Here is a 23,245-nt window from a genome sequence, read left to right as displayed (position 1 = left end):
AGTCTCTGATGGTGACAAACTATTTCCTGTTGGTGAGATATGACTGGAACCAGCAGAGAGCTACACCAGTGAGGCCTAGGTATTCAACTTTTTGAAACAGTTTTTAAAACATGGGCACTGGATTTGAACAAACCCATTGGTTCTGCAATACAGGTTTTTTCCCCCTTCCTTACTGTGTGTGTATATGTGTGTGTGTATGGGACACACATCTGTGCAATAGCGCATGCCACCAAAATCACACACTGGCCCATTCTAGATGCAGAGGATACCGTTTGCAGGGCTTGAAATTCGCTTTTTTTCCTCAATGTCCTGCCACTGTCCTGAATTCTTCTTTCAACTGTCCCAGACTTAACCATTGTCCAAATTGAAGTTTTTTTTCATTTTACATAACAAATATAGTTTAATAACTTTGTTTCAGTAACTCGCATCACTTCATTGACTCACTCTGGCCCGCTATGGACGTTCTGCTAGTTGTTCCCTGCACTTATATCTGAATGAAAAATTGAAATTAGGCAGGAGTGTGGGGATGTTTATTTGTGCTTTAGAACTTAACCACTGTGAAACAACCAGAAAATAACATTTTATTTCTCTCATTCACTGCTTTGTTCTCACTACTCTCGCTCCCTCTCTTTTTTAAAAAAAATGAGTCGGGCCATGAGCAGCTGCTGTAAGACTCTGTCCGCGCCGGGAACACAGAAAGTCTGCTGAAACTTTGACAATCACTAGAAGCACATTCATGGATGGCCCTTTGTGAACGTTTCTGTGTGGTATGTTGTAGCTGAGCTAGTGGTTCAGAAGAGAGGCTCTCCAGTGTGTGTATGTGTCTGTGGAGGAGTGTCAGTACATAGCCGCAGCCCTGGTGTTTATCATGTTAATGTTACCATCATCAGCCCTGAATATCTTGTTAAGCTCTGAAAATAGCACAGTTAGTTATCGTCCCATGTGCTGTGTTTACTGCCACAGAAAAGGAGTACATCTTAAGTTAATTAGCATGATCTCCTCACTCCATTTTCTTTTATCAGATTTGCCAACGCTACCAGCAGCTCTGTGGCACAAACTGAGGCTACAGCTGATATTTATACTTGGTGGCATTTCTTTTCTATGAAATGAATGCAATGTTAATAAACACTGTACATTATCTGACTATTAAATACTAGTTTCTGAATGATTATCAGCGGGGGAAAACATTACAGTACCATGCTCGTCAATTATTTTTCTGGTTTGCACCTTTCTATTTTTAGGGGCAAATGCTAATACTTGCACTGTAGAGCCGTGTGACCTCTATTGGATGGTGGATGTACTGGGCAACTCTCAGTAATTGTGAGACAGGAGGTTGTTGAAAAACATCACAGCACCCAAGAAATCAGTTATACTCACTGTCCACACATCCTCAACCATACCACTACTACTGGGCTCCATAGGGAATATAACCTCTAACCCTACCAGAGTATATGCCTTGCTCAGTGTACCAACCTCAGATTGTCCTCAGCCTGGTGGGAGCAGATCTGACATGTGAAGGTGAGGAATTTGGTCCCAAGGGCCTCGGGGCCCCTCAGCCGGAGGCTCCCATCAAAGGTCCCATAGTAGAATTCCTCCACAGTCATCACCACCTTGGTAGGTGCAGGGTTCACTCCAGATGTTGGGGCAGAGAGGGGGTTCTCAGGGACTGTCAAGCCAGAGGACAAATTCCAGCATACGCGTTAAGACAAGACGCAGAAATAGTTCTTAACAAGTTTCCCATCCATTAGCTCTGAATTAGTAAATAAGTACTGGATACAGCAGTAATCATGATAACATCTATCTTGTAGGACAGTAACTACAACGGTAGTCACTGTAAATGTAATCTCCATGTATTTATCATACATTACTGTATTCCATTAGAAGATAATAAGTGCATTGTCATGAGTTGACATACCCTGTAATCTCTCACTACCAAACAGAGGGGAAATACAGATTTTTTTTCCTCCAAACAACTCCTCTTAGGGATGAAGTCAGTCAATAAAAAGTAGAATTTTAAAACAATTTTCTCATCTTTATCTCCCTCATCTTTCTGCTTGAAAGGAGAGCAGAGCACCCTTTTGTGTCTGATATGAATGTAGTTGAGTATTGTTACCACTTTTGGACAGGGTGGGTGTAGCTTTGTTGAATCCATTGGTCGAGCCAGAAGGGAGGGTAGGGCAGCTGGCCAACTTCTGGGGATTAACTTCAGCTATCTGGGTTTTCTGGAGGTTGACTGAAACCACAGAAAGGCAGAACAGAATCATCAGCACTTAGGGGGTCTCCATAGCCGAATGGTTACAGCACATACCACATGGCCACAGCCGTTGCCAGTTCGAATTCAGCCGGCAACCTTTGTTGCATGTCATACCCCCCCCTTGCTCCAATTCCTGTCTGCCTTTCACTGTCTAGTAAAAAAAAAAAATACACCAAAGATGATGTGATACACAGATGTACATTTTTACTGTTTTTAATTGTTTTACTGTATTTTAATATTGTAACTGGAAATGGTTTTATTTAACTAGGAATGGGATTTCTTTTAACCTGGAAATGGTCTCAGCTGTCCACCTTACTTTACATTCAAACAGTTATACAATTTAAAAGCTGGGAGCTGCCTAGTACAACTGGTCTGCCTGGTACAACCAAAGCTCCAGAGGTTCAGAACTGACCTGCAAGGCCCTGCAGGGTGAGGTTGTGGGCAGAGCTAAGTTGGACACTTGGGGAAGTCCCTCGGACAACTGGGGTGGAGCCTGATCCACTGGTGCGGATGGTGAGAGTTGAGGGGATCTGTAGGGTTGTGTAACTGGAGCCGAGCTGGTTGAGGCCCACTGGGGTAGTGGTACCAGGTCTGGTCTGGACAATTGAGCCTTGAGGGAGGACTTGAGGAACCCCTAAACCAGGTCGTACCAATTGTCCCAATGGGGGCGCTGTTGTAGAGGATGAAGGAACAATAAAAATCAACATGAAATAACTCACATTACATAAACTAGCAACCTAACTCAGCATAGTATACTCATATAATAACTCAGTATAGACAAGTATAATCTAGCTCATCATAAACTAGTGTAATCCAATTTAACAAACTAGTATATTCTAACTCAACACATAAACCAGCACAACTGAACTCAACAAACTGGTATAATCCAACTCAACATACAATAACGTAATCTAACTCAACATAAACTAGGATCACCTATCTCAGGGGTCCCCAATTACTTTTCATAGCGGGCCACTTTTAGGGCCACTTTTAAAACCACGAGCCACTCAACCTCCAGCAGCATGTTGTTCGTTAGTTTGTTTTGGTGTCGATACGTTGCAGGTATTATAATTTAAACAGAGATTTTTCATCTATTTTTCGATATATAACTAGTCTTACTTTTACTAAGAAATTAAATTTTTTTTTTGGTAGGGAAATAAAAAAAAAATCTTCCTTCTGGCATTTCTCCAAAAATTCTCGCGGACCATATATCAACCCGTCACGGGCCGGACGTGGCCCGCGGGCCGCCTATTGGGGACCCCTGACCTATCTCAACATAAATTTGCATAATCTGACTCAACATAAACGAGCATAATTCAATTTAATATAAACGACTATAATCTAATTTAATATGTAATCATATAATCTAACTCAAAATAAACCAGAAAAATCTAACTCACATAAACTAGTAATCTAGTTCAACATAAACTACAATAATCTAACTCAATATATAGCAGTATAATCAAACTCAACATTAACTAGAATAATCTAACACAACAATGACCTCACATAATATAAACTAATATAAACTTTCACATTAAATTAACAGAAACATCTTATTGTAACCAAACAAGTTAACTTCCCGAACATTAGCTCACATAAATGATATAAAACAACATAACTGACCTAACATTATCTAAATTAACCTAATAAATCATAACACAGCATTAACTAATATAATATAACACAACATAATGCCACAACCTATAACTTCGCATCACCTCAGTCAGCATGTCCACAGCCTCTACAGCATTATGGCTAAATTCATTTTTAGCACTATTGGTCCTTAGGGGAACAAAAGCCCAATCACCTGTTACTCCAGTTAATTGAGCCTCCAACCACGGAGGGCTTAGACATGGAAAACAGATGAATGTAACAAACTACCTGGTAGAATAGAAAACCAGCAATACTGGTGGTACCTGAGAAGCTGATTGAGAACCACTGTTTGAGACTGATTAGCCAGATTTGTCTGTTGGCTAACACATACTGCTTTTAATTTCCCTTTTGTAATTTCTAGTTTTATTTCTCTTTAATTGGGTTATTTACACTGCAAAAAAAAAGAATCTAAAGAAAGTAAAAATGCCGTATTTCTAGGAAATTAATCTAATTTTTGCCCTAAAAAGAAAAATAATCTTGTCAAGCATTTTTGTGTAAGAAAAGCAACCTTGTTTTTAGATAGTTTATCTTTCTTTGTCTTAGTAAGATATTGCAGATAATTTTGAGCTGGATTTAACTAGAAACAAGCTCTAACAATGCACCGCATCAGATGAACCAAATTTCCTTTCCCTATTTTAAGAATTAAACCGTCTGTGCATTCTTAATTTAAGAACCTATTGAAATAATGCCAAAACAAACGTATTGATATTCTTATTCATTGTCATCGTACATGAAAAGAACAGTCCATCATTTCAATACATCACATGAGGATTTGCATGGCCCAATCACATCCCAGGTAATAATTTATTGTGTGTAACAATATAGTAAGGTGTGAAATCTACCAGGTTGTCTGCAAGTATAAGTTCAGTTGCTTGTGCCAAATTTGGGACCTCAATTTTATATGCTTCGTAATCCCTGTCATAACTCACAGTATTGTGCTGCTGGAATTCCAAACAATACAACAATGAATTTAGTACACATATTTTTCTCACAAGCCCAAATTCAAGCACATTTGTTAGAATTTACAGTACTCACAAGCAGGGGCGATTCTGGGATCAGATCTTTAGGGGTGCTGAGCACCCAGAGTGCTGGCCGGCCAGGCAAGATAAATTTTGGGGGGTGGACCAAACCATTTTCGAAGCATCGGGGGGTGCTGTATTTTTGTTGTTAAAATATTACGTTTAAACCATATACTGGATATGGTTTTGACATTTCTTCAGCTTATTAAACATGGACATACAGTAAAAAATAAAAAATAAAAAATCTCTTCAATTTTAGGGGTGCTGGGGTTCAATTTAGGGGTGCTGCAGCACCCCCAAAAATGGGCTAGAAACGCCTATGCTCACAAGTAATGATTTGTCAGAAATATATTGGCTGCCATTTAGGATGATCTATTTAACCGATTTAAAGACAGGGAAATCTATTTTGCTCTTTCTGTTGATTCTATATGTGGTTTTTAACAGGTTTCTGAGATGCTCAGCGTTGGCCTTTTCAGTGTCACTACACTGCCGAACACGTCTCTCCATTGTCCTTTGCTCAAAGTAATCCTCATCAAAATACATTTGCATGCGCTCAAATGAACTTTCGCAGTGTCGACGTTTACTATAAACACAGTCCACACCCTCTTTAAAGCCATACAACTCACGTTGAGCTAAAGCAGGGGTCCCCAATTACTTTTCATAGCGGGCCACTTTTAGGGCCACTTTTAAAACCACGGGCCACTCAACCTCCAGCAGCATGTTGTTCATTAGTTTGTTTTGGTGTCGATACGTTGCAGGTATTATAATTTAAACAAGAGATTTTTCATCTATTTTTCGATATATTACTAGTCTTACTTTTACTAAGAAATTAAATTTTTTTTGGTAGGGAAATAAAAAAAACTTCCTTCTGGCATTTCTCCAAAAATTCTCGCGGACCATAAATCAACCCGTCACGGGCCGGACGTGGCCCGCGGGCCGCCTATTGGGGACCCCTGAGCTAAAGTATGCCCACATATTGAAACCAATGCTCCAAACAGTTATTGTTCGTGATTCCCAATTTGCATTTTCACAACATCATACAACAGAACCAAGCCCTTGTGCAACCTTTCCAATACTGCATCAATTCCACAGTCAGACAGCTCGCTATGCTTTGCAATGAATGGCAAGTAGGTGGACTGTTAAAGCCACAAATACACAGCAGACAACACGCCGTCATATCCTTTTCGTCACAGTGGTTGGGAGTGTCCAACTGCGGCCAAGTGCGCTACCTGGGCGCGCAACAAGAGCGCCAAATTATGGTTGAGGGCATCAAGCGAATTCAAGGGGTTATCATAGTTAGTGGAATGTTTTTGACCAACCAAAGTTCGTTTTTTTATAGTTATATGTAATCATTTTAGCACTGAATTTAAAATTGGGTGATGGAATTCACGTAGAGTTAAAAACTTATTACAACGAGTCCACCCCTTTGCGGAAAGCCGAGTTGGTACAATCCATTTGGTTGACCTTGGCGCCACTTTCCCTCGCCAACTTCTAACGTCTTCATTACTTTTGGCAAATGGCGGACTTTAACAACAATAATAAATCCAATTTAAATAGCGCTTTTCTAACACTCAAAGTCGCTTTACAGTAAACGGGGTGAAACAAGACAACAGGTAAACACACGAAACATACAGGGGTGGATGGGAAGGGAGGGGGGCTACGAGAGGGAGAAGCGGCAGCCACACGACGCCAGCACTACGCCCGACGAAAGGATGCCGGAAGGCAAGAAAAACAAAAACCGATTTGACTCGAGTCAACGGAAAACGGAGGAATTTCGGTAGTTACACATCGAAGTTGTTCGATATTGGCGTGGCTTGGATGGACTGGACGATGTCGCAATTGCCACCCTCGGGTAATTACTACTTAATACCAAAGTTGAAGACAAAACTTGTTTGCTATTGCTAGCTAGCGTGCACAATTAGCTATCCTTGCTAGTCACGTTAGCAGTGGCGAAGCTCTTCCTTGCTGTTTAGCTAGGTTTCATTCCATCTAACAAAGTTTTTTTTCTTCCCCTAAATGATACAGCAGCTAATATTGGAGAAGACATGCTGCCTACTCTCTCCCGAGAAGACATTAGGGATCTCTTCCCCGGTCCAGAAAATGACCTGCGACGCAGGGCTTTAAGGCCCCAGACTCACGCGGAAGAAACGGTAAGTTAGCTTAAGAACGACCAAGACGGTCATGGCCATTTTGGATTTTCAAAGTTTAATAACTTTGTGGGGGAAAAAAAAACAGACCCGCCACTCCATGAATTCTCCTAAAATTACATATATTTGCATTGAAATTAGTTTTAGATCAATCGCACATAAAATACGTTATGCTAAGATGTGCTGTTCCCATGCAAATTGCGCGTGAACGTGCGCGTCATGTCACTATGACGTGTTTTGGTCGCATCATTCGCGAAGTTCATTGCTCTGTCCTAGCAAAACCCCCCCCAAAAAACTAGCGTTCTTCAGTACAGAGTGATAGTCTAAATATGAGTATTGATTATTGCCAACATGTCTGGGTATCAACATGCACGATATATATGTATTGCAAAAGACTGCTTGAACTGCAATAAATGGTATATGGTATATGCACATGCCATGCATTCACACTCTTCATATCAATATATTTGGCGAATCAGATGGAGCCCTAGTGTCCTAGATGCTCGAATGTAGATGTGAGCGACTGAGGTTAAGCATATGACGGTAGTTAAGGCGTGAGCATCATGATTGCTGAAGGGAGAGAGATGAGCACTGAGGAAAATGTGGGCGATGAAGAAGAACTCATGGCTAACAAGAACAGCACGTCTGTTATTTGGCAATACCTCAGATACAAGAGAGACGACGAATTATAAACACAGGTACTATGCAAGTCATGCCGAACACTTGTGGCAACTACCAGAGGGAAACATGACTCATCTCCATAGCCACCTATTACACAACCACAGAGAACTATACGAAGAGTTAAAAAAATCTAGCATCAGCCAAAGCAAAAAAACTAACGTCAAGTCAAGTAGCAGCAAAACAGTCCAGCAGACGTTAATTTATCAGAATTCCTCAAGTGTAACTCCTTATAAAAAAACGTCCAAGCACCACAAAGAAGTAACGGAAGCCATCGTACGTTATTTGGCTAAGGACATGATGCCTACGAATACAGTGAGCAGAGAGGGCTTTGTGAGTTTGATCAACAAATTGGATCGAAGATACCAGATTCCATCAAGGAATCTGGTATCTTCGACTTTTTCCCAAGTCGCTATTCCACAAATGTACAACACATGTTGGAAGACAGTGAAGTCTGAACTGAGTCAAGTTGCATACTACGCAATTACTACAGATCTCTAATCTAGTCGAACGACAGAGCCCTACATGAGCCTCACGGTGCATTTCCTCACTGAAGACTTCGAATTGAAAACCCGGTGTCGAGAGACTGTGTATTTCCCAGAGTACTACGCAGTTACTACAAATCTCTAATCTAGTCGAATGACAGAGCCCTACATGAGTCTCACGGTGCATTTCCTCACTGAAGACTTCGAATTGAAAACCCGGTGTCGAGAGACTGTATTTCCCAGAGTCGCACACCAGAGAAAATATAGCTGTTGGATTACGTGAGGTGTTGGCCCGCTGGGAGTTGCATGAACAGTAACAAGTGAGTATCACTATGGACAACAGCACCAATGTTGTGAAGGCCACCGAACTCAACAACTGGGTCGGACTTTAAATGTTTCGGCTACAGGCTGCATCTTGCCATCGGTAAGTGTTTAAAATAACTTTGGTAATAAATTGATCTGCATGTCACTAACGTTAGTCTATATTGTAGTCTTATTGTTTTGTAGCTTGAATAGGCCTAATTATTAATTGACATGATAGAAGATAATATGCCCATTTTGTCATCTATTAGTTCATGAATTTGTGATTCAATTGTGAGAGCAGAGGATAAGGAAGACAGGACAGAAGGGAGGAGAAGACAGGAGAAGGGAGAGGAGACAATAGGAGAGGAGAGGCTACAGTGGAGAATACACACATGGAGGGATGAATTTTAAAAAAAGTGATTGCGAGAGTAGCATAAAGAGCAAAGTGAGACATGAAAAATGAACAGCAGAGACTGTATTGTATAGCATGTTGATTTTAAGCTCATGCATGCACAAGTTAGGCTACTAAATGGTAGGTGATTGTAGTCTCTCAAATGCTGTGGTATTGTTACTAGATTTTAATGGTTTTAGTTAAAAACTATGGTATATATATTTTTTGCAGTTATTGTGTTTAGCGGTAGGTTTTAAATAATAAACGCTTGTCTTGTGTCTTGTCTTCTCCCCACTCCCCAAAAAGGCTGTTAAAGATGATGGCCGCATTGCTTGAGCTGCTGGCTTTGCAAAAAGTTGGTGGGACATTTCTGCCATAGCTGGAAACAGAAGGTGACACTGAAAGAAGCACAGCAGGAGTACAACCTCCCGGAGCACACACTCATCACAGAATGCCCAACCAGGTGGGGTTCCAGGCAGAAGATGATGGAGAGGGTCCTGGAGCAGCAGCGGGCCTTATCTGATGCCCTCTCAGCAGACAGAAAATCAAGGCATTTGGTTCCCATCTGGCAGGAACTGGATATACTAGAGTCTGTAACCAGGCATTACAGCCTCTGGAAGAATTTACTGATGCTTTTTCAGGTGAGAGTTATGCGAGTGTTTCATACATGAAACCAGTCCTTCTTCTGATGAAGACATCAGTTCTTGCAGAGAAGGAAGAAGACAGTGATGTAACAAAGTCCATTAAGGTGGACTACATGAACACTAAGTATGACAACCCAACAACCCAATAACTTTTGGACATGGCATGCTTCATGGATCCCAGATTTAAAGTCGGCTACATTAGCAGCGAAAAGGTCCCAGACATCAAGACCAGGGTGATGTCAGAAAGGGAAGCAATAGCACGGAAGGTAAATTAGGTTATAGCGTTTATTTGACACGAGGGCTGGTGGGATAAAATATTTCACATACACAAATCAGATATTGCGTGATCTTGAATGGAACATGACATAACTGAATATGTAGTGCAAAAATAATAATGTATTTTTTTCCCTATACATTCTTCTGTCTGTTCTAGGAGAGAAGCCCCACTGACCCAGAGGCCCAGAACATGGAGCCACCCAGTGCCACTGTGAAGAAGGCAAAGAAATCACTCGGCAGTTTCTTTAAGATAGCCCTAGTCCCAGCCTCATCTTCTGAGCAACTGGCGCAAGCTGTGGAAGCTGAACTCAACAGCTATTTGCTGCCCCCCACCATTGACAGTAGGGCAGACCCTCTGGCTTGGTGGAAACTCCACCAGGTCAGCTTCCCACAGCTGAGCCTACTAGCCAGGAAGTACCTCTGTATACCTTCAAGTAGTTCCCCTTCAGACAGGCTTTTTAGTACATCAGGAGATGTTGTAACATTTCAACATACATGTTTAAAACCTAACAAAGTAAACATGCTGGTTTTCCTAGCCAAGAACTTGCCATAATAAAGCATGCTTACACAAGTGCCGCACGCACACACACACTACACTGCATTGCCTATTACCCCTACAATGTGGGTCAACACATGGTATTTGTTCCCCAACACTTCTAAGTTGAGTTTAACTACATTGTTGTAGATTGTTCCTCATTTTAGTTTTCCTGGCCAAGAACTTGCCATAAAGGTAGATAATTCTTTTTGTTTTTTCAATTTTTATAATTTTCTCCCAATTTGGCGGCCAGTTACACCCTTCTTAAATGCCTCCCCCTCATACCCCAGCTACTTGGTGGGCAGAAAAACGGGTCGACTATTGTAATGAGAGACATTGCAGTTGGATTTAAATGATGTTTACATTTATTTAATTAGTTTTCAGATTTTTATTTATTTATTTCAACAATCTAGGTAGTAAGGGATATTTTTGTTCAGTTAGAGTAGAAGAAAATGTTTTAAGGGGAGCAGTGAATATTAAAATTCAATTATTGCTGTTTAGTTAAAGATACTACTAGGAACCCAGCCACTGAGGATGCACAAGCCAGTGCATCCTTAGTGCCGGTCCCAAGCCCGTACAAATGGGGAGGATAAAATCTTTGCCAAATCAAATATGCGGATCATAAATAAGACTTACATACCGGATCGGTCGAGGCCCGGGTTACCAACGACCGCCACCGGTACTGTTAACCAGCAGGGTGTCGGTGGAAACTATGCTACTGTTGGGCGAAGGAGAAGGAGAGGGGGAAAGCATGTCCAGAGGCAGCTAGAGAGGAGGAAGGGTAGGCATGTGGAGGTGAGAGTTGGAACTTTGAATGTTGGCACTATGACTGGTAAAGGGAGAGAGCTGGCTGACATGATGGAAAGAAGAAAGGTAGGCATACTGTGTGTGCAAGAGACCAGGTGGAAGGGGAGTAAGGCCAGGAGTATCGGAGGTGGGTTCAAACTCTTCTACCATGGTGTGAATGGGAGGAGTAATGGGGTAGGGGTAATTCTGAAGGAAGAGTATGTCAAGAGCGTGCTGGAGGTGAAGAGAGTGTCAGACAGAGTGATGAGTATGAAGCTGGAAATTGAAGGTTTATTGCTGAATGTTATCAGCGCATATGCCCCGCAAGTTGGGTGTGAGATGGATGAAAAAGAAGAATTCTGGAGTGAGTTGGATGACATGGTGGAGAGGGTACCCAAGGAGGAGAGAGTGGTGATTGGAGCGGACTTCAATGGACATGTTGGTGAAGGGAACAGAGGTGATGAGGAGGTGATGGGAAGGTATGGAGTCAAGAAGAGAAATGTGGAAGGACAGATGGTGGTCGATTTTGCGAAAACGATGGAAATGGCTGTGGTGAATACATATTTCAAGAAGAGGGAGGAACACAGGGTGACGTACAAGAGTGGAGGAAAGTGCACACAGGTGGACTATATCTTATGTAGAAGGCGCCATCTAAAAGGGATTGGAGACTGCAAGGTGGTGACAGGGGAGAACGTAGCTAGGCAGCATCGGATGGTGGTCTGTAGGATGACTTTGGAGACCAAGAAGAGGAAGCGAGTGAAGACACAGCCCAAGATCAAATGGTGGAAGTTGAAGAAGGAAGACTGTTGTGTGGAGTTCAGGCAGGAGTTAAGACAGGCACTGGGTGGTAGTGAAGAGTTGCCAGATGGCTGGAAAACCACTGCAGAAGTAGTGAGGGAGACAGCTAGGAAGGTACTTGGTGTGTCATCAGGACAGAGGAAGGAAGACAAGGAGACTTGGTGGTGGAATGAGGAAGTACAGCAAAGTATACAGAGGAAAAGGTTGGCAAAGAAGAAGTGGGATAGTCAGAGAGATGAAGAAAGTAGACAGGAGTACAAGGAGATGCAGCGTAAAGCAATGAGAGAGGTGGCAAAGGCAAAGGAAAAGGCGTATGGTGAGTTGTATGTCAGATTAGACACTAAGGAAGGAGAAAAGGACTTGTACCGATTGGCTAGACAGAGGGACCAAGCTGCAAAGGATGTGCAGCAAGTTAGGGCGATCAAGGATAGAGATGGAAATGTGCTGACAAGCGAGGAGAGTGTGCTAAGAAGGTGGAAGGAATACTTTGAGGGGCTGATGAATGAAGAAAATGAGAGAGAGAGAAGGTTGGATGATGTAGGGATAGTGAATCAGGAAGTTCAGCGGATTAGCAAGGAGGAAGTGAGGGCAGCTATGAAGAGGATGAAGAGTGGAAAGACAGTTGGTCCTGATGACATACCTGTGGAGGCATGGAGATGTTTAGGAGAGATGGCAGTGGAGTTTTTAACTAGATTGTTTAACACAATCCTGGAAAGTGAGAGGATGCCTGAGGAGTGGAGAAGAAGCATACTGGTACCGATTTTCAAGAACAAGGGCGATGTGCAGAACTGTAACAACTACAGAGGTATAAAGTTGATCAGCCACAGCATGAAGATTTGGGAAAGAGTAATAGAAGCTAGGTTAAGAGGAGAGGTGACGATCAGCGAGCAGCAGTATGGTTTCATGCCAAGAAAGAGCACCACAGATGCGATGTTTGCTTTGAGAATGTTGATTGAGAAGTATAGAGAAGGCCAGAAAGAGTTGCATTGTGTCTTTGTAGATTTAGAGAAAGCTTATGACAGAGTGCCGAGAGAGGAGGTGTGGTATTGTATGAGGAAGTCAGGAGTTGCAGAGAAGTATGTAGGAGTGGTGCAGGATACGTATGAGGGAAGTGTGACGATGGTGAGGTGTGCGGTTGGAATGACAGATGGGTTCAAGGTGGAGGTGGGATTACATCAAGGATCGGCTCTTAGCCCTTTCTTGTTTGCAATGGTGATGGACAGGTTGACGGACAAGATCAGGCAGGAGTCTCCGTGGACAATGATGTTTGCGGATGACATTGTGATCTGTAGCGAGAGTAGGGTGCAGGTTGAGGAGAGCCTGGAGAGGTGGAGGTGTGCACTGGAGAGAAGAGGAATGAAAGTCAGTAGGAGCAAGACGGAATACCTATGCGTGAATGAGAGAGAGGACAGTGGAATGGTCAGGATGCAAGGAGTGGAGATGACAAAAGCATTTGAGTTTAAATACTTGGGGTCAACTGTCCAAAGTAACGGGGAGTGCAGTAGAGAGGTGAAAAAGAGAGTGCAGGCAGGTTGGAGTGGGTGGAGAAGTGTGTCAGGAGTGATTTGCGACAGAAGGGTATCAGCAAGAGTTAAAGGGAAAGTTTACAAGATGGTTGTGAGACCAGCTATGTTATATGGTTTGGAGACAGTGGCACTGACGAAAAGACAGGAGGCGGAGCTGGAGGTGGCAGAGTTGAAGATGCTAAGATTTTCACTGGGAGTAACGAAGAAGGACAGGATTAGGAACGATTATATTAGAGGGACCGCTCAGGTTGGACGGTTTGGAGATAAAGCAAGAGAGGCAAGATTGAGATGGCTTAGACATGTGTGGAGGAGAGATGCTGAGTATATTGGGAGAAGGATGCTAAATATGGAGCTGCCAGGGAAGAGGAGAAGAGGAAGGCCAAAGAGGAGGTTTATGGATGTGGTGAGGGAAGACATGCAGGTGGCTGGTGTGACAGAGGAAGACGCAGAAGACAGGAAGAAATGGAAACGGATGATCCGCTGTGGCGACCCCTAACGGGAGCAGCCGAAAGTAGTAGTAGTAGTTAAAGATACTACTAGGAGTTTGTGTTGACTTTGGTGCCCCCTTCTGGAAAAAAACGGTAGTGTCACTTGGCCGATTCCACCTCAGTAACAACAAAATATAATCCATCCATCCATCCATCCCTCAATAATCCAAACAATTTATCCTGCTGTCAAGGTCGCGGGGATGCTGGAACCTATCCTCATTGGGAGGCAGGCAGGAGACACCCTGGACAGGCCGCCAGGCCATCACAGGGCTGACACACAGACACACGTGAAATATAATTTCACAAAATATAATGTAAAAATAAAATTCTAACATTAGTTACTCATTCTGCAAAACTGGCAAGACATCAGTTTTAAATTGAGACTGTTACGTGATTATTTATAATATAATATAAATAATATAGCTGCTTTAAATAGGCCTAAATGTTCCTGTGTTGCCATGCAACAAAGTTGGTGGTATTTGTTAATTGTCAGTATAGTGGCTCTAGCCAGGAGAATTTTTTTCAATAAAAACATGTTGGAATGGAAATAATGCATTCCATTTTTTTTATTCAGTGTGCATAGGCTGTTCATTGTCTGGGGTCTGTGTTAGCAGCAAACCTAATGCAGAAATACATTAAAAATGTATACTTCAATATTTGTTTATTTATCACGGGTCATACTGTAATCACAATATCCAAGAACATTATCGCATATCGCATGTTTTCCCAATATTGTACAGCCCTAGACATACAGTGCATCCGGAAAGTATTCACACCCCTTCACTTTCCCCACATTTTGTTATGTTACAGCCTTATTCCAAAATGGATTAAATTCCTTTTTTTTCCCCCCTCATCAATCTACACACAATACCCCATAATGACAAAGTGAAAAAGGTTTTGTAGAAATTTTTGCAAATTTATTAAAAATAAAAAACTGAAATATTGCATGTACATAAGTATAGACACCCTTTGCTATGACACTCAAAATTGAGCTCAGGTTCATCCTGTTTTCACTGATCATCCTTGAAATGTTTCTACATCTTGATTGGAGTCCACCTCTAGTAAATTCAATTGATTGGACATGATTTGGAAGGGCACACACCTGTCTATATAAGGTCCCACTGTTGACAGTGCATGTCAGAGCAGAAACCAAGCCATGAAGTCAAAGGAATTGCCTGTGGACCTCCGAGACAGGATTGTATCGAGGCACAGATCTGGGGAAGGGTACAAAAAAATGTTTACAGCTTTGAAGGTCCGGAAGAGCACAGTGGTCTCCATTCGTAAATGGAAGAAGTTTGGATCCACCAGGACTCTTCCTGGCACTGGCTGCCCAGCCAAACTGAGCAATCGGGGGAGAAGGGCCTTGGTCAGGGAGGTGACCAAGAACCCGATGGTCACTCTGACAGAGCTCCAGCGTTCCTCTGTGGAGATGGGAGGAAACTTGCAGAAAGACAACCATCTCTGCAGCACTCCACCAATCAGGCCTTTATGGTAGAGTGGCCAGACGGAAGCCTCTGCCCAGTAAAAGGCACATGACAGCCCTCTTGGAGTTTGCCAGAAAGCACCTAAAGGACTCTCAGACCATGAGAAACAAGATTCTCTGGTCTGATGAAACCAAGATTGAACTTTTTGGCCTGAATGCCAAACGTCACGTCTGGAGGAAACCAGGCACCTCTCATCACCTTGCTAATACCATCCCTACAGTGAAGCATGGTGGTGGCAGCATCATGCTGTGGGGATGTTCTTCAGCGGCAGGAACTGGGAGACTAGTCAGGATCGAGGGAAAGATGAGTGGAGCAAAGTACAGAGAGATCCTTGATGAAAACCTGCTCCAGAGCGCTCAGGACCTCAGACTGGGGCGAAGGTTTAACTTTCAACACGGCAACGACCCTAAGCACACAGCCAAGACAATGAAGGAGTGGCTTCGGGACAAGTCTGTGAATGTCCTTGAGTGGCCCAGCCAGAGCCCAGACTTGAACCTCATTGAACATCTCTGGAAAGACCTGAAAATAGCTGTGCAGCAACGCTCCCCATCTAACCTTACAGAGCTCGAGAGGATCTGCAGAGAAGAATGGGAGAAATACCCCAAATATAGGTATGCCAAGCTTGTAGCTTCATACTCAAAAAGACTTGAGACTGTAATCACTGCCAAGGGTGCCTCAACCAAGTACTGAGTAAAGGGTGTGAATACTTATGTACATTAAATATTTCAGTTTTTTATTTTTAATAAATTTGCAAAAATTTCTACAAAACCTTTTTCGCTTTGTCATTATGGGGTATTGTATGTAGATTGGTGAGGAAAAAAAGGAATTTAATCCATTTTGGAATAAGGCTGTAACAACAAAATGTGGGGAAAGTGAAGGGGTGTGAATACATTCCGGATGCACTGTAAGTACACATTGTAAGCAGTACACTGACTTCAGGTCAGACAGACACACTACAGAATCAGATCTTACGCTGGATCAGGGTAACAGGCTGCATGGTTTGGCCCGGCTGGAAGTTCAGAACCAGCTGAGGTAGGGGGTTCAACACCGGCCTCATGTTCTGGACAGGAAAACCCTGTAGACACAGCAGAGAATCAACAAACGCCACAGCCAGTGCTAGCATAGAAAGCATATGTACATCTTTTTATATTGTTAATATTATTGTTATTGAATTCATCAGCTATCCAGACTATTCTACTCATTTTATTTGAATGAACGGTTTATTTCGTACATGTAAATAAGCAGGATATAACATACAGATATAATCTGAAGTGATCAACAAATCCACACATCAAACTCAGTCAACAAATCTCTCTATGCATCTGATTATTTGTTACATGTTCGAAAAGGAGTAGGAGGAAGTACACACTTATTTTTTTCTTACCCCTTCTCACCTACTCTTAAGTTAATTCAGCTACTACATTTCAAACTCAATTCCCACTATACTGTATAGTTAAATTCAATGCAAGTTGTGTTGCACAATACAAACTCAAGTACTGTGAACAATGAGAAAACCCCCCCCATCAAAAACACATCCTAATGTCATGTACCAAGAACAAACAGATCTCAATACTACTTGTAATCCAAATATCCACTCGGTGTCATAGAATGAAAAATGAAAGAAAAAAAGTAATAAGAAATGTTTAGAGATAAATAAAACTCAAAACAGTTAACACAACTCTTCATCATCCCTATAGCTCTTGATAATCAGTCCTTTGTACCTCTTCTTGAACTGTGCAATGTGTGTACTTTGAGGTCCATGCTCAGACTGTTCCACAATTTTACCCCACAGATTGAAATGCTCATGCTCAAAGTTGTACGAACACATAATTTTCCATTCCATTCCATTATCCAAACCGCTTATCCTGCTCTCTGGGCCGCGTTATTATTAAATTATCACACATAATTTTTTGACGTTTAAATCCAGGGTGTCTCCCCACCTGCCGCCCAATGACTGCTGGAATAGGCTCCAGCATCCCTGCGACCCTGAGAGCAGGATAAGCGGTTAAGATAATGGATGGATGGAATTTCCCTCTCAAATTATATTCCCCTTCTCTATCTGAGAATATTTTTTGTGTATTACTCAGTAGTAGATTGTCTCTTGCTTTGAACATTATTTATGCCGTTTTAAATTTTACTAAATCCCTGAACTTCAAGGCACTTGACTTTAAAAATAGCTTGTTGGTGTGTTCACGATATCCTACATTATTAACCATCCTTATGGCTCTTTTTTGTAATATACGTAATGGTTGTAGGTTGGTTTTATATTTATTGTTACCCCATACCTCCACACAGTAGATCAGACATGGTAAAATAAATGAACAATACAGAGTGTACAATGATTTATGATCCAGAATGTATCTTGCTTTTTCCATGACTGCAATGCTCTTTGCCAGCTTTGCTCTCACGTTATGTGAGGTTTCCAGCAGATTTTGTGGTCTAGTATCACACCTAGAAATTTATTTTCATATACTCTTTCTAGTTGGACATTGTCAATCACTGCTTTTATGTTGGTGTTCATTATTTCCAAACAACATAAACTTTGTTTTTTGTCCAGATTTAAGGATAATTTGTTTTTGTCAAACCACCGTTGTAATTTTTCCATTTCGACTGTGGTCACCTCCAAAAGCTGCTGTAAATTCTCACCAGAACAAAATATACTCGTGTCATCCGCAAATGAAACAAATTTCAATGTTTTGGTATCTTGTATAAATCATTTAAATACAGAATGAACAGTTTTGGACCTAAAACCAACCCCGAGGTACACCAAAAGTCATATCCATGCATGACGATTTATGTTTGCCTATCTTTACAAACTGCTGCCTGTTACTTCAATAGCTTCTTAGCCAATTCTGTACCACCCCTCTGATACCATACCTTTCCAATTTATCTATTAATCTGTTGTGGTCAGTAGTGTCAAAAGCTCTTTTTAGATCTATAAATATTCCCACAGCAAACTTTATTTGGTCTATGCAATTAGTTATTTCTTCAATTCATTCAACGAGCACCAGAGATGTAAGTCTATTTGGTTGAAACCTGTACTGGCTATCGGTCAGCAGATTGTTCTTCTTAATGAAATTTTCTTGTCTAGCAGCAAATAGCTTTTCCAATATTTTGGAGAATTGTGACAATAATAAAATCTGTCTGTAGTTTGTAAATTGGTGTCAATCTCCAGTTTTATATAAGGGTATGACTTGCGATTTTCAGTTTGCTTGGAACTTTGCCAGATTGAAAGGACATGTGATAAATGTGCGTTAGTGGTTTTGCAATACCTTTGATTAATTTCTTAACTACTGTCATATCAATCATTCCAGTCAGTAGATGTTTTTGTTCTCGCATTTCTTTACAATGTCCACAATTTCCTTCTCCTACTGCTCTAAGAAAAATGGAACTAGGATTTCTGTTCCCATAATCACTATCATTCCCATCTGTGATTGCTTGTGTGTCATTGATCTTTTTTTTTTTCAAAGGATCTGTTGAATCCATTGACCACAACTTCCAAGTTATTTATAAGCTTATTTTCTGGAAAGTATTGAGGGCAGCTTGGGCTTTTAGAGCCATTTCTAATAATACTATTCAACACATTCCATATACCTTTGGTTTTGTTTTTATTTGTCTCTAATTCTTTATTTTAGTATTCCTTCTTGCATATCCTCATAATGTTAGTTAGCTTGTTTATATGTATATTGTGGCAGGAATGAGGAAAAACACAGGAGACCAAGGCGAGTTTGATGTTTATTCCTCAACTCCAAAAACCAACTGCAGCAGGAACAACCCTGCACCGGCGAGCCCGGGAACGTAAACCACGCCCCCAGCTCACAGTCCTGCTGGGTGAGAGGCATAGCCCCTAGTGTCCGCCACACAGCGACCCCCCCGAACACCCAGAAGGGACTCCTGGAAAGAAAATTAGTGTCTCACTGGAGGCTTAAGCAGCCTGCCATAATGGCTGCGCCGTCCCTCAGCCGAAACAGGTGAAACACAGTCCAAAGCCAGCTGAGAAGCAGAACGCTGAACCCGTGAAGACACTGCCAGGGTCCTGGAAGGAGGACGACCCCGACGGGGAACCTGGGCCGGAAACACAACTTCGCCTGCCACCCTGTGCGCCGGTTTAAGCCTATCAAGCGTGACACGCTCCCTACGCCCACCCATATCTAGCACAAAACCCTTAGGACCCGTCTCAAGAACCCGAAATGGGCCATCGTATGGGGGTTGGAGGGGCGAGCGGTGAGCATCATGCCGTACAAAAACAAAACGAGCCGACATGAGCTCTGCAGGCACGAATGACCGCGGAAAACAGTGGTGAACGGGGCCTGGAACCCGAGTGCTGTCGGACAAAAAAGGATAAACGGCCGGACGGGGTCGAGGAGCGGAACTCCCAGGCAAAAATTCCCCAGGGACGTGGGGCGGCTGACCGAGCACCAGCTCAGCGGGTGACGCGTCGAGGTCCTCCTTAGGAGCCGAACGCAACCCGAGCATAACCCAAGGTAAACGATCCACCCAGTTACCATCTGAGAGCGCAGCACACAGCGCTGCCTTGAGCGACCGGTGGAAACATTCACACAAGCCGTTAGCCTGAGGGTGATACGCGGTAGTGCAGTGTACCTGCATACCCAAGGATCGCGCAAGTGCCGACCAGAGCTCTGACACGAACTGGGGGCCCCTGTCTGAGGTGATATCTGACGGAGTGCCGAAACGGGCGACCCAGGAGGAAAGAAAAGCGCGTGCAACATCCGAGGATGTTGTGGAGGATAGAGGGACAGCCTCTGGCCACCTGGTGGTCCGATCTACCATTGTGAGCAGGTGCGTAAAACCCTGTGAAGAAGGTAGAGGGCCCACCAGGTCCACATGCACGTGGTCGAAACGTCTGGCCTGGATCGGAAACGGTTCGAGGGGCGATTTAGTGTGCTGGTGGACCTTAGCGCGCTGGCACGCTACACATGCAGCTGCCCACCCCTTGTCGTCCTTGCGGAGGCCAGGCCAGACGAACTTGGAACCGACCAGCTTCACCGACGCCCGAACTCCAGGGTGCGAGAGGGAGTGAATCGAATCGAAAACTCGACGGCGCCAGGCCACTGGCCACGGGGCAGGGACGGCCAGTGGAGACATCGCAGAAGAGGGCAGGGCTGCCTTCCTGCATCACAGCGTCCTCTAACTTGAGACCGGTACGCGTTGACCTAAGGGCAAGGACGTCCGGGTCGCTGGGCTGGTCGGCAGCCATAGCGGAGAAATCCACACCGAGGTGCACAGGACACACAAGCACACGCGACAGACAATCAGCAACAGGGTTGGACTTCCCGGCCACATGCTGAATGTCCGTTGTGAACTCGGAGATCGCCGCTAGGTGGCGCTGTTGACGAGCAGACCACGGCTCAGTCACCTTGGACATGGCAAAAGTCAGCGGCTTATGATCCACATAAGCCGTGAATGGGCGACCCTCCAGCAGGAAGCGGAAATGCCGGATTGCAAGGTGCAGTGCCAGCAACTCCCGGTCAAAAACGCTGTACTTGCGCTTGCTATCCTGCAGTTTGCGGCTAAAAAATGCGAGTGGCTGCCACGCATTGGCCACACGCTGTTCAGCCACAGCCCCCACGGCTATGTCAGATGCATCGGTTGTTAAAGCTATGGACGCCGTGGGTGTGGGATGGGCGAGGAGGGCAGCGTTAGCCAGGGCGCACTTAGCTCCGTCAAAGGCCTGGACCTGTTCGGGAGTCCAGTCGACAGGGTCGTTAGCCTTCTTAAGCCGCAGGGCTTCGTAAAGTGGCTGAAGGAGGTGGGCAGCGCAAGGGAGGAAACGGTTATAGAAATTCACCATGCCCAAGAATTCCTGCAATGCCTTAACAGAGACTGGGCGGGGAAATTCCGCCACCGCTTGCACCTTAGAAGGCAACGGGACCGCGCCTTGCGGCGAAATGCGGTGACCCAAGAAGTCAATCACCGGCAGTCCAAACTGACACTTGGCCGGGTTGACTATCAGGCCGTGTTCGTCCAGATGACGGAAAACCTGTTTCAGGTGCGCCAGGTGCTCTTCAGCTGACGGACTGGCCACTAATATGTCGTCGAGATAAACGAACACGAAAGCAAGGTCACGTAACACCGAGTCCATCAGCCTCTGAAAGGTTTGCGCTGCCGCCTTCAAGCCAAAAGGCATGCGCATGAACTCAAAAAGCCCAAACGAGGTGATCACTGCAGTATTGGGCACGTCCTCTGCGCGCACGGGAACCTGATGATAGCCGCGCACCAGGTCCACCTTAGACAAAATAGTGGTACCTGCCAGGCATATGGAAAAGTCCTGTATGTGTGGGATGGGATAGCGGTCATTGGCGGTGACGTTGTTGAGGCGGCGAAAGTCGCCGCAAGGCCACCACGACCCATCCGCCTTGGGCACCATGTGAAGCAGCAAGGCCCACGGGCTGTTGGAACGCCTCACTATACCCAGACGTTCCATGATGGCGAACTCCTCCTTAGCTATAGCCAATTTTACCGCGTCGAGGCACCGCGCGTGCGCAAAAACTGGCGGTCCCAGAGTGGGAATGAAATGTTCTACCCCGTGTTTAGTAACCGCGGCGGAAAAGGCAGGCGTAGTCACCGATGGAAAATCCGGCAGCAAACGCTGAAAAACATCCCCTGATGCTAAAAAGTTAGCGTGTGTTAACGGCCCAGCTCCCCCTGTCTCGCACGGAACAGTGGCGAAAGACACAGCATCAATTAAACGGCGGTTTGCAACATCAACCAGCAGACCATTAGCACACAGAAAATCCGCGCCGATAATAGGAACAGTAATGGCAGCCACTACAAAGTCCCACTCAAAATGGCGCCCGTGGAAGCAAACAGTCACCAACCTTGTGCCAAACGTCGCAATGGACGAACCGTTAGCTGCACTTAACTGTGGGCCGCCGCCTTCGGCCGACCTGTCTGTCTTAGCAGGAGGGAGTAGGCTCTTTTGCGAGCCTGAGTCCACCAGAAACCGTCTTCCTGACATCGTGTCCTTAATGAAGAGCAGCTCACTACGTCCGCCAGCGCCCACAACTGCTACTGAGCGCTGGCCCTGGAGTTTCCCGCCGCCTCAAACGTGCACGGAGGGACGCAGCGCCTCGCCTTGCCGCCGAACCGCTGGTGGAAGAAACAGAGGCCTCTCCCGCGCCGTCTCCGGGCAGTCACTTCAGCCACCACTGCCGGGTCCACGTCCTCCGACGTCGGCTGCAGAGGCTCCGATGCCACACTCTGCACAGAGAACCGTCTGGTAGCCAGCAGGACCCGATCGGCCTCCTCAGCCAAACCTCAGCAGTCACCAGCGGCCAGACACGGGGAGTTAGCCAAAGCCGCGCGCACAGGAGACGGGAGCTGGCGCAGGAAAACGTGCGGGAAAAGGAACCCACCTTCGTCTGAGCCTAGCAGCGACAGCATATTGTCCATGAGATCCACAGCCGTCCCGTCGCCCAAACCGGATAGGGAAAGGATTCTATCTGCCCTCTCTGCGGTAGATAGGCTGTACCTCCGGAGCAGAAGATGTTTGAGGGCGACGTATTTATCGTGTTGCGGAGGGGCGCGCAACAGCTGCATGGCCTGGTGTGTGGACTGCTGGTCCAGCGCAGCGACGACCAAATAGTATCTGGAGTTGTCCGCGGAGATTCCACGCAGGTGGAACAGCGCCTCGACATGCTGGAACCACGAGGCCGGGTCGCTCTGCCAGAACTCTGGGAGTTTCACAGCCACGGCGAGAACGGCCGGCTGTGAGAGTTGGGGCGGCGTGGCCGAAGTGGATTCACACTCCTCTT

General features: G+C 44.5%; 1 protein-coding gene across 1 annotated transcript in view; it reads right to left on the bottom strand.

Annotated features, from left to right (window-relative positions):
• The window catches only part of pogzb (pogo transposable element derived with ZNF domain b), a 97,595-nt gene that overhangs the window by 27,572 nt on the left and 46,778 nt on the right, over positions 1 to 23,245 (bottom strand). Inside the window, exons 5-8 of the mRNA XM_056286163.1 lie at positions 16,443 to 16,545; positions 2,667 to 2,924; positions 2,114 to 2,233; positions 1,474 to 1,666 (exon numbers count right to left, since the gene is read on the bottom strand). Coding sequence (XP_056142138.1) covers positions 1,474 to 1,666; positions 2,114 to 2,233; positions 2,667 to 2,924; positions 16,443 to 16,545 — 674 coding nt within the window. The remainder of the gene's footprint in view (positions 1 to 1,473; positions 1,667 to 2,113; positions 2,234 to 2,666; positions 2,925 to 16,442; positions 16,546 to 23,245) is intronic.

The sequence above is a fragment of the Lampris incognitus genome, chromosome 9, assembly GCF_029633865.1.
Source record: "Lampris incognitus isolate fLamInc1 chromosome 9, fLamInc1.hap2, whole genome shotgun sequence".
Lineage (NCBI taxonomy): Eukaryota > Metazoa > Chordata > Actinopteri > Lampriformes > Lampridae > Lampris > Lampris incognitus.
This window is presented reverse-complemented; position numbering and strand designations above follow the sequence as displayed.